The 10,256-nt window shown below is 40.7% G+C and overlaps 1 protein-coding gene across 2 annotated transcripts in view; it reads left to right on the top strand.

Annotated features, from left to right (window-relative positions):
- The window catches only part of LOC138011683 (receptor-type tyrosine-protein phosphatase epsilon-like), a 45,475-nt gene extending 35,688 nt beyond the window's left edge, over window positions 1–9,787 (top strand). Inside the window, exons 15-21 of one of the 2 annotated variants that reach the window (XM_068858808.1) lie at window positions 796–889; window positions 1,816–1,892; window positions 2,835–2,969; window positions 4,312–4,440; window positions 5,257–5,435; window positions 6,149–6,284; window positions 6,732–9,787. In XM_068858808.1, the coding sequence (XP_068714909.1) occupies window positions 796–889; window positions 1,816–1,892; window positions 2,835–2,969; window positions 4,312–4,440; window positions 5,257–5,435; window positions 6,149–6,284; window positions 6,732–6,803 (822 nt within the window). In that variant the 3' untranslated portion in view covers window positions 6,804–9,787. The remainder of the gene's footprint in view (window positions 1–795; window positions 890–1,815; window positions 1,893–2,834; window positions 2,970–4,311; window positions 4,441–5,256; window positions 5,436–6,148; window positions 6,285–6,731) is intronic. The other variant, XM_068858809.1, reaches the window with a different exon arrangement.
- The last annotated feature ends 469 nt before the right edge of the window (window positions 9,788–10,256 follow it).

The following is a 10,256-nucleotide window of genomic DNA, read 5'->3' as shown; positions in this document are numbered from 1 at the left end:
CTAGCTTGCTACATTCTTCTCCCTAAATGCTGTTGAAGATCGTGGACGAAGCAAATTGGTTTTCGTAAAGCTTTCGAAAGGCACGCATCCTAGAACCATGTCCTGAGTGCCACTTACCCCGAGATTACACTTCGTATGTTTGTTTTCACGGCTAACTTTAGCGCGGGCCAGAGCAGTCTGTTTTAGCTCCTTGTCACAATATAAACGGAGAAGGAGACTCTAGTAACTTGGAAAATGCACTCCTAATTTTCAAACTTTTGTCCCATTTGAATAAAAATATGAACCAGCCGAAAAAACTTGTTAATGGTGTCATCAATCCCTCTTTTCTCCATTGAATCATAGTTTAAGCCAGTGAAAATGCTAGTATTCCTTAGCTTATTGAAAAACGGAACATATTGTCTCTGTTAGTCCCTGTTACGAGCGGAGAAAGTCCCATCAGACCGGAGCTTATCTCCGGTTTCCGTAGCATGAAGCGACTAGGAGTATTTCTAGTCCTCCCGGAGGGGCATGCTAGTCCATCGCAGGGTTACCCTGGGGTTTCCCCAGCATTTTCGCCGGTACCCATTTCTACACCTGGGTGGAGAGAGGCACCGTGAGAGTAAAGTGTCTTGCCCAAGAACAGAACACAATGTCCCCGGCCAGGACTCGAAACCGGACCACTCGATCCGGAGTCGAGCGCACTAACCACGAGGCCATAATATAATATATATATATATATATTATAGTAACTTGAATTGTCTATAGACTTATAAAGATATGCATACAATCTTATGAATAAGTGGCTTTGTGTTTTAGCATTTAGCAGCGATTCAAGTTAAACATTACAATTTGAAGCAAGCAAAACGAGGCTGTAACATAGCGAAAAATAGATCTGTGGATTACATACCAGGTAAGCTGTAAGTGGGAGCCTAATTCCTTTCAAATCTTCTTGAAAGTCTTGTTTTGTCGGGCCTTGCCGTGATTAAAAAAGCTCATTGAATTGAGGGGAGCCGCTGTCATATGAGTTTCGAAAGTATTGTCGCGTTTATATTTTATGCTTCGTTTCGCTTTGTGATTGGCTTAGTTCGTAGCCAATCAGAGTTTACTTTAAAGGCAAGCCAATTATGATTGGATCGTACGCATTTTTCCGCGCTCAGAGTTACATCAGGATGTGACTGGGTCTTTTAGTGGTCTTCATGTGTGATTGACAGCAGAGGAATTACCTTGGGTCTCGGTGTTAAAACTACTCCATTTTATTAAAGGGGCTAGGTCACGCAATTTTAGGCAATTTCAGCATTGATCAAATGGTCATAGAATTAACTGAAACAACAAAATAACGGCACAAAACTTTAGAAGAACTCAAACAAAACACAGGAAAGCTAAGAAGGGACAAGGATGGACAAAACTGGGGAGGATTGAAATGGATTGCATTTGGGTATTTGAAAAACGTCGGCCCACTTTTTTTCAAATTTATATCAGTTTATATCAAAATGTCATTTAAACGGCTGGAAAATCATTCTCAGCTGTTCTGTGGCCGTGATTTTGCAAATGAAAAAATCTTGCTCTGCCAATTTGACGTTTAGAGCTCATAACTAACAAAATTAAACAAAATTACCTAAAACAGGGTGACCTAGCCCCTTTAACTCTGTGTTACTCTATTGTTTTATGCAAGTCGCTTCATCTGCCCTCTCCGCCCATAAAATACCCATTTAACGAATTCCAATCGACTTCAGATAAACTTTATACAGCATTTTCAATACGGCATTTCAGTTGACGGCAATGTTACATGCTAGCGAAGTCAACCGATTTTACTGGCTGCTTTGTTTCTTGCTACAGCTGATAGTGCTAGAGTTGAACTCTTTCCGCGTCCAAGAGAAGAAGGGTCAGATTACGTTAATGCAACTTATCTTCCGGTAAGTAGATAAGCAATCTCGTTTTCTAGGTGCCTTCCAGTTGCTGACCTAAACGATCACGGTATACACACTTTTAAGTCTAATAATTTTATTCAGAAATGTACAAAGGCTTAAAACAACAAAAGTTTTAGGCCTTTGTACATTTCTGAATAAAATTTGAAAGCACGAGTTCGACGTCATTAGCGGAAAACGGCATATATTAGACTTATTAAAAGGGTGTATAGCGCTCTTGTTACTAATGCACAATATATGTTCTAAACTGCAATGATCATCATTTGTAGTCGTCACAATCCACTGTTCAAAATATAAGTTTTTCATTTATTTCAGTATCAAATGCTTCCAGCCTATTCAAGACGTGGAATTAACATTCTGCCTTATCAAACCCGATCAATAGGCCATTTTTAAAATATCAAATATTCAGCTTGATAGTGAGGCAATGAGGACAAAAACAATAGAGACACGTTGGAATGAATGTGAAAAATATTTGCACATCATCCACTTTCCTTCGTCTTTGCCCTCTAAACCTCTCTTTCAAGCTGAATTTTAATGTATCGAAAAAGGCCTATGGCGACTTAGGAGTGAAGTACAACTGAAGTTTTCATTCCTGGGCGTGTGCATTAGGTCTTGAGATCGGGTTTATGAGGTGCGCATGCTCGGAACGGAAAAGTCGGACTTGTAGTTGGACTCCAATGTTCATGTTTCTTGTTTAAAGAAACAACGATGATGAAGCCCAGATGGCCCTTTTATTTTTGGATAGTAAAAGTGAAGCCCTTTTAGAATGCACCTAAAATCGCGAAAAAGCATTTTTCAAATAATCACCATGTAATTAAAGTAAAACAATTATTCATCTCAGGCTCGGTGAATATCGGTGAATTGAAACCTCGATTCACCTCGCCTTCGGCGAATAATTTTTCATTCAGTGTTATTTGCACTCCTACGTAGGGTTTCTGGAAGTCCCAAGCTTTCATCGCCACGCAGTATCCTTTAGAGGACACCACAGACGACTTTTGGCGGATGATTTGGCAAGAAAACTGTCGTTCAGTTGTAATGCTGGTTAGCAAGACTGAGCTTGAACAGGTAAGATGAAGGGCGAACGGCTAACGAACGTCATGGTGAAATTCTTTGTGACCAAAAATGAGACAAAGTGTTTTAAATTATGGAACAAAAGTCTTAAGCTTGTCAGCTACAGGTATCGGTCAACTTTTCAGGACAGAGAGACGAGTTAGAATGATAAAATTTTCGTGCTTTCATCGTAGACAGCATTCTGCTACTTTCTGTTGGCCGTTTTGCGTAACGTAATGCTAAATAGCGAGTTCAAGATCTTTGACGCGGTTGTCAAGGAGAACGCCACGAAACAAGAATATCATTGGTTAAAAGAGCATAAATAATCGTGCTGCACGTGCGCACGCATCTTACCACATATTCGTGCGGTACTCTGCACAACGACTACGTAGAATCACCAAAAGGGAGCTTACGAAACGACGACGCCGACGGCAACGACGACGCTACAAAACAATAGGTTTAGTGAGCAAAAACAATGGCTCTGCACGCTCTGCACGTGCGTTTTACATTTTGGTACATTTCTTTGCCGTCATCTCCTAAATGACGACGTGAAATGACCAAATTCAAGGTTTTGTGGAGGACGTTAGCACATGACGATGAATTTTCAGTTCTCTCTCTACGCTTCCGACCCACTCGTACCAGTTTAATTCCTCACCAGTTACTACACATTTTTAACGCGAAACGACATGAAATAGTTTCGCAGTGATATAAATAAGGGGAACTCGTATTTTTAAATGAAGTCCTCGTAGTCGTTCTCGTTTCGTAAGCTCCCTAATTTGAGGATTTGACGACGACGTTAGCGTACAAATACAAACCTATCATTCTACATTTTTGCTCCTAATTAAACCGCTCATACCAATTTATTTTTAGGATACTTTGCCCACATTGTAGGACGTGAACGACATGGAATAATCGCGAAAGACATACGACAGTGCAAAATTATATTTTGCGGTGACATTTTCGTCGACGTCGCTGTCGTAGATCTTAAATTCCCTTTTCTCTGTTATGATTCTCGGTCCTTCAGTTTGTCTGTCGGCCGATCCCTCAGTATTTTTATTTCCAATTGCGTTCTTTTTGGGAGCCATATATATAGTCCATGTGCTAGCTTATGCGCTTTAGCGAAGTGCGAACGCTCGAAACGGCGGACTTCTTATGTCTACAGAGAAGGATTCACTTTTATCAATTCCATTTTCCGTGCTTCATTCACCCACCGAAGCACCACCAGAGTTACAGTATCTTTTAGATAAATCTAGGAGCCATTCATCTGCCCATTTGTTTTGCCGTTCTCTGAGAGTTTCTTCTGGGTGTTAGTCCGCGTGTGCATCTATTTCTGAGTTTATTGCTTCTTCCACGACAGGATTACTATCATAGTTATCTCCCGACTGCGTGTGAAACCAAGAGGTTTGGCGAATACGAAGTTACAGTGGATTCCGTGCAAACGCTGGGTGATATTGCAATCAGTGAAATGAGAATGGCTACCATCAAGGTAAAACATTGGACGTTTTATAATCAGTTCTTTTTCAACTTAGCTTGGCAGAATTTCGGCTCTGTCCTTTGGAAACTTATTCTGAAAGACTGTGATAATGTCATTAACATTTCTTCCAAGACGTAGAATAGAACAGAAGACGGAGATGTCAATCGGTTGGTTGAGATTCAGACGACGGTTTGCGAGGGGATGGGTGGCCGAACAAACATTCGGGTAGCTGCCTATGTAATCGCATAGTCTGCAAATAGTTAGACTCTATAGTCTTTGCAGATGTGGACAATAAATCCTTTGCCCCTTTTTCTAAACACTTTACCCGAACATTGTTTCAAAGAGTTGAGTTGGTGGGGAATTCCCAGTTGTGGTCATTCGATCGTCTTGTTTTGGGCTACCTGTGCATCGGTTTTTGTGTTGGAATACCTGTGCATCCTCCTTGGCCCGATTGTTCAAAAGCCGATGAAGGCTAATCCCAGATTAACAATTAACCAAGCAGTTTATTTCTATACTCCCAAATGCTGTTCAGCGCTGATATTCGGCAACATTTTAAGTCAGAAGAAGTCAATCTTGAAAAACTAAAATAATCAAAGAAGACTTTCACCAAAAAGTTGAAAAATTGAAAGCAAAGTTTACGCTAATCCTGGATCAAGTTAATCGGCTTTCGAACAACCGGGCCTTCGTACTATCTATAAGGTTTTAAAGCTTGTCATTTGCGCTGTTATACAAATCTCCCAGAAACTGATGTAAAGCAGTTTGAGTCTTTGTTTTCTTCGGATAATTATAAGGTGCTATAACAATACTTCACAATTCCTTCCTCATCAGGATCCGAGTGAGTACAGAAACGTTCGGCATTTTCATTTTCTTCGCTGGCCTGAGGACGGCAACCCGTGGTCAGGACAAACCATTCTACAGCTCATCGACAAAGTGGACAACTGGGAGAAGGAGATCAAAGTACTTGCCAAGCCATTCGAGGTTATTGGTCCCATCGTCGTACACTGCAAGTAAGTTAAGGACTGTATTCTCAGTCTTTAATACAAAGACCTTGGTAGCCCGCAGTTGGCTTCGCTATTGGATGCAGGCTTAGCTACTGGCTTAGCTGTTGGGTGCAGGGCTGGCGTAGTGGTGAGAGCTCTTGCCTCGCACAAATGTTGTCCGGGTCCGATTCCCAGACTCGGCGTCATATGCGCATGGGTTGAATTTAATTTGTTGGTTCTCTGCCCTGGGGCCCGTTTCTCGAAAGTCCCGAAATTTTACGGGTCATTTTCGAGGGTCACAATTCCCTTTGTATCTCAAGAACGGAGAGGGTTTAATTCGTCAAACTTCACAGTTATTTTTCTTTTTGTTACCTTGAAAACATGTCGAAAGACCGGCTTTCCAAAACGAGCGGTTGGCAATTTCACAGATGGCTTTTCGGGCCCGAAAAGTTTTCGGGACTTTCGAGAAACGGGCCCCTGCTCCGAGAGGGTTTTCTCTGGGTTCTCCAGTTTTCCCCTCTCCTCAAAAACCAACATTTTGATTAATTTGTTGATTTTACAGTGTCCCCAGTTAGTGCTAGAAGTCTAGACACTTAAATTAAGTTCGTTTCGTTTCGTTTCCTTTCCTTTCCCATATAATTCGAGGCGGGCTTCTTTAGCTGATACAGAAAAGAGCACAGAAAACTACAATTACACTTGCGTTTTCGTCTCCTTACGCCATCTTTAATTGTCATTTGTAGTTACGGGATTGGTCGCACCGGTGTGTATTGCGTTCTACATACAATGTACCACCAGATCGCTCGCGAGAAAAGTGTGTCAATCTATCAAATGGCGCGATTGTATAATCACCTGAGACCTCAATGCATATCAGACAAGGTAAGCGTTGTCGAAATTGCTAGCTTTTTACAAAGGTTTTATCAGAGGAATACAGTGCTTTTCTTTTTCTCACATTTTAACAATCTTTGAATCAAACAAAACAAAAACCTCGATCTGATTCAGGTCTAAAAGGAGGCTACAGGTAGCCGTTACTCTTGGCGATGCGGAATCGAAAGGTCATCAAGTGACTGTCTACGTGGGAGGAGAAAGGCCTTAGTACTAGAAAGATCGAAAAGAAAAAACAAATTATTCGGTTCTCGTGCATTCAGTTTGGGTGTGGTTCTTAGCAGCTGAATGCATGGCATTCGCCATGCTTGGCTCCTCAATACTCATATCTTCGGAATAGAAAACGTTTACATTGTGTTCCGAACTTCGTAGATCCCTTGGACGAGGGACATCAAGGGGCAAGTAGAGACTCGGAAATTCAAACTCTTTTTTGTTCCTCAGGGGCATTATGAATTCTGCTATGATACTTTGGTGGAATATATAGAAGCTGGCTGTTCGATTCATCTGGTGTGACAAACCTTGCTTTGCGTGACCACAGCCGAGTAGTGTCATACGAATTTCCCTGAGACAAGGACGTCAGCTTTTAGTGAGGAAAAGAATGGTGGTAATCAGCGGAGTCACGCACGTCGCGCAAAGGTAGTGCCTTCGTCCCGTCACGCAGGTCGTGCGAATGCTCAGGAGATTGGCTCAGAAAAGGATAAATTCTAGCAATGACAGAAATGAAGCCTATCCCCGAGTAAGCATATGACGAATGCTAGAAATGTGTTTGAACAATCTAACCTATTAGGCCCGTTTTAAACGTCGCATTTTACACGTGCCGAATCTAACGCAAATCGAATCTAACGCAAATCGTTTAAAACGGGCCTTACGTGGCTCAGTCGGCTCGTCGATTAAATTGAACCACAAGGGCGACGTTTTCTTTCTGTTTACCATTTACGGGGCTCCAGCAACACTTACACAATTGACGCAAAACCTGCTGTCTTTCTTCGCCACGACAAATTTCTACACCTTAAAAACTGAGGACAATCCTGATCTTCCTTCCGCTCGACACGCAAACAGAGGCAAATGCTTTCCTTATCTCCAACGATTGCGTACTGCTTGATCCAAGCATAACGCAGCTTTCTACAAACATAAATTTCACTGCATCCGTACAGGACGCAGTTCAATCGTATTTAGGATTAGATTTAAACATCTCTAAGTGCCACGCCCTTTTAAGTTTTCTAAGTGACTTGGGGTCATTTCCATCGGTATTGTGGCAACACCGAGAAAGGAAAGGACATGTTAAACTAGCCAATAATTCAAACTCAACTGTGGCCTGTCTCTTTTTAACTTTTTAAAATGTGTTTTCTCTCACCTACAAAGATACATGTACGTTGCAAAATTTCTTCCAGGAAAAGCAATTTGCAGGTAATGTGTTGTCACAACTGAGCTTTTACCGAGACCCTATGTGACCTCAAGCGCTTTTTCAACTCTGAATGGCGTGAATCTTTCAGGAAATCCAATTTACAATTTCAGAGTTTGCACAGCTAATTTAGAGACGAAAAAGATGAAATCCTCTGAGGCCAGTTTTAGTCGTAGCTGTAGGTAGTAAAAAGTATTCTTGACAGAGTATATAATCATGTATGTATTATTCAGACGGAACTGGTTTCCATAGTAAAATTATTATATCGGTATTAATCGCTCGCTGAAAAAACCGGCCATACTTAGTATTTTACTCTGTCTAACGCCAGATTATTTTACCTTAACGCCAGACGATTTTACTCGTCAATGGGGAACCCCCAGGAGTCAATGGGTTAATATTGATTTAATTAATTTTTTTTATGTTAGAGTGGGTATAACGACGTTATTGCCCGTGCTGTCTGAATGACAGTGCATGTTCTTCAACTTGATGTCGCATCTGTATGGATGGGGCCTTGATTGCTTGTCCGAAAAGAACAAGAAAATATTCTTGTTTTTTGGACAGTCAACTGCCCTGTTTGACACTGGTAGTTTAAGCACGTTGGCATTTTAAAGTGAATTGAAGGTTCGTTTTTGTGAACTTGCCCTCCGATTGTATTAAATCTGTCAAAATTAAGAGTTAGAATCGGAGGAAACATTTCCGTGAAATAAAGGGCATTCAAGATAAGAATTTTAAAAAGATAAACGTTCATAGTGTGATATTTAGGCGAAAAATACTGAATTATACTCATTGAAGGGAAATTAGAACTAAAATTCGTTTTTCCTGTGAGCGTTAAGGCAAGGAAGTCTTAATTCCTACTTGGGAATTTCATTTTAAACTAATAGGCAATGTAGCACTTCTTGTTCGGTAGAATGTGATTGGTTTGCTACCCAAACCGAAAACAAAAAATAACTCCAGAAATATGGACTTAGACTTAAGAACAATGAAAGCTGCTACTGTACCAAGGAATAGCTGGCTTACAAAATCTTCTTAACTCAAAGTGATAGACGTTTTGGACTTTTGAGGCGGTCTTGATTTACACGAGGATTTGTTCATTTGCGCATTTTCACGTGCATGTCAACAAATGTGTATATTCAGTGTGGCACGTGCAATGATGTTTTTTTGTTTGTTTCCTGGTGTGTAAAAACTTCTGGGAGAAATTTTGGTGAGTGTATTTGACAAACTTTATCTAGAGGTAAAGTAATTGACTAGATGTAGTTGTTGAACGCAAGGTCGCCATAATTTTTGTGTCCTCTAAAGCCCTGGCCAAACTATCGAACAAATTAAAGTTGGATTCCACATGCAATATTTCTTGATGTAAATGTTGATGTAGTGGCAAACACTATCCAACATTGCTTCACGAAACCCGATTCAAGTTCAAGTTGGCGCTAAATTTATAAATATGACGCTAACACTGAAACGAAAACCGCTCGTAGCGCTTGTGTTACTGGAGCCGTTAGAGGACGGAAATGACGGATTCAAACGAGGAAAATCCAAAAAATGGTTAAGAGAACGCGTAGGAAAGGGTATGTTCACTGCAAGATACATCTGCGTTTAGGAGATGAGCGGCCAAACACTGCAACGTTGCTGTGTCGAGCAGAAATTGTCGACCAATGTTGGATCGAGCAAAGTCGGAGCGTTGAATCCAACTTTGTTCGATAGTTTGGCCAGGGCTTTAGATTCTCGCAGAAAGGCCCAAACTACAATCTTGTAAAGGTGTACTTAATCCTAAAAACATATAGTGATCAATCCTCTACGTTCTTCTTGGTGCTAAAATATTCACATACCCCAATTTTGGCACAGACGGAAAACATAACATTTTGTAAACTAGTGTTCTTCGCCCTCTCTCGTCTCATAGATTGTTTGATAGAGCAATTTTAAATTAAAGCCAAAGCTAATTACTGTATTTAAAGTGATATTTGAATTCCAGAAGTATAGAGTTATTTTTACTTACTTTATATTTGGTTATGTTGTATATATTATGTGAAAACTACGTGCGTTTTTAGTCCGAATTGTCCAGTTGGATGTTTCGAAAAATAAAGTTGATAATTTAGCCATGGCTCTAAAAGTCTTTGCTCAAAGAACAGAACAAGGCAACTTGAAGATATTAAAGAATCGTTGTCAAGAGCATCCTAGAGTATGCACCTTTCGTTTCTTCAGCACGCACAGACAATTCCTACGAATGTACGTGGAATTAATTTCGACTTTCCACTCCAAAGGCAGCAATTCCTCTCGAACTTAGAATTGCCCCTTCGACCATCAACAAGATTTTTATCCGTATTTTTTACGATGGCTAAGCCACAGAGCACGCCCGAACTCATAGTCAAAATCTCTCATCATGTTGTTGTCGCGAACGAAAGTGAGAGATTCTGTAGACAAGGCTTCGATTGCAGAGCCCGCGAAAATGAAAGCCTATCAAATTTCGCTATTTCAGTGATGTAATGATGCAAGGGAAATAACCAATCAAATCATGTTCCACAAATTCCTGAAAAAGTCACGTGGGCTTTGAACACAATTATCAACGGTAA

The sequence above is a fragment of the Montipora foliosa genome, chromosome 7 (assembly GCF_036669935.1).
Source record: "Montipora foliosa isolate CH-2021 chromosome 7, ASM3666993v2, whole genome shotgun sequence".
In the NCBI taxonomy this organism is placed as follows: domain Eukaryota; kingdom Metazoa; phylum Cnidaria; class Anthozoa; order Scleractinia; family Acroporidae; genus Montipora; species Montipora foliosa.
Note: the sequence above shows the minus strand (reverse complement) of the source record. Positions and strands in the feature narration are given on the sequence as shown.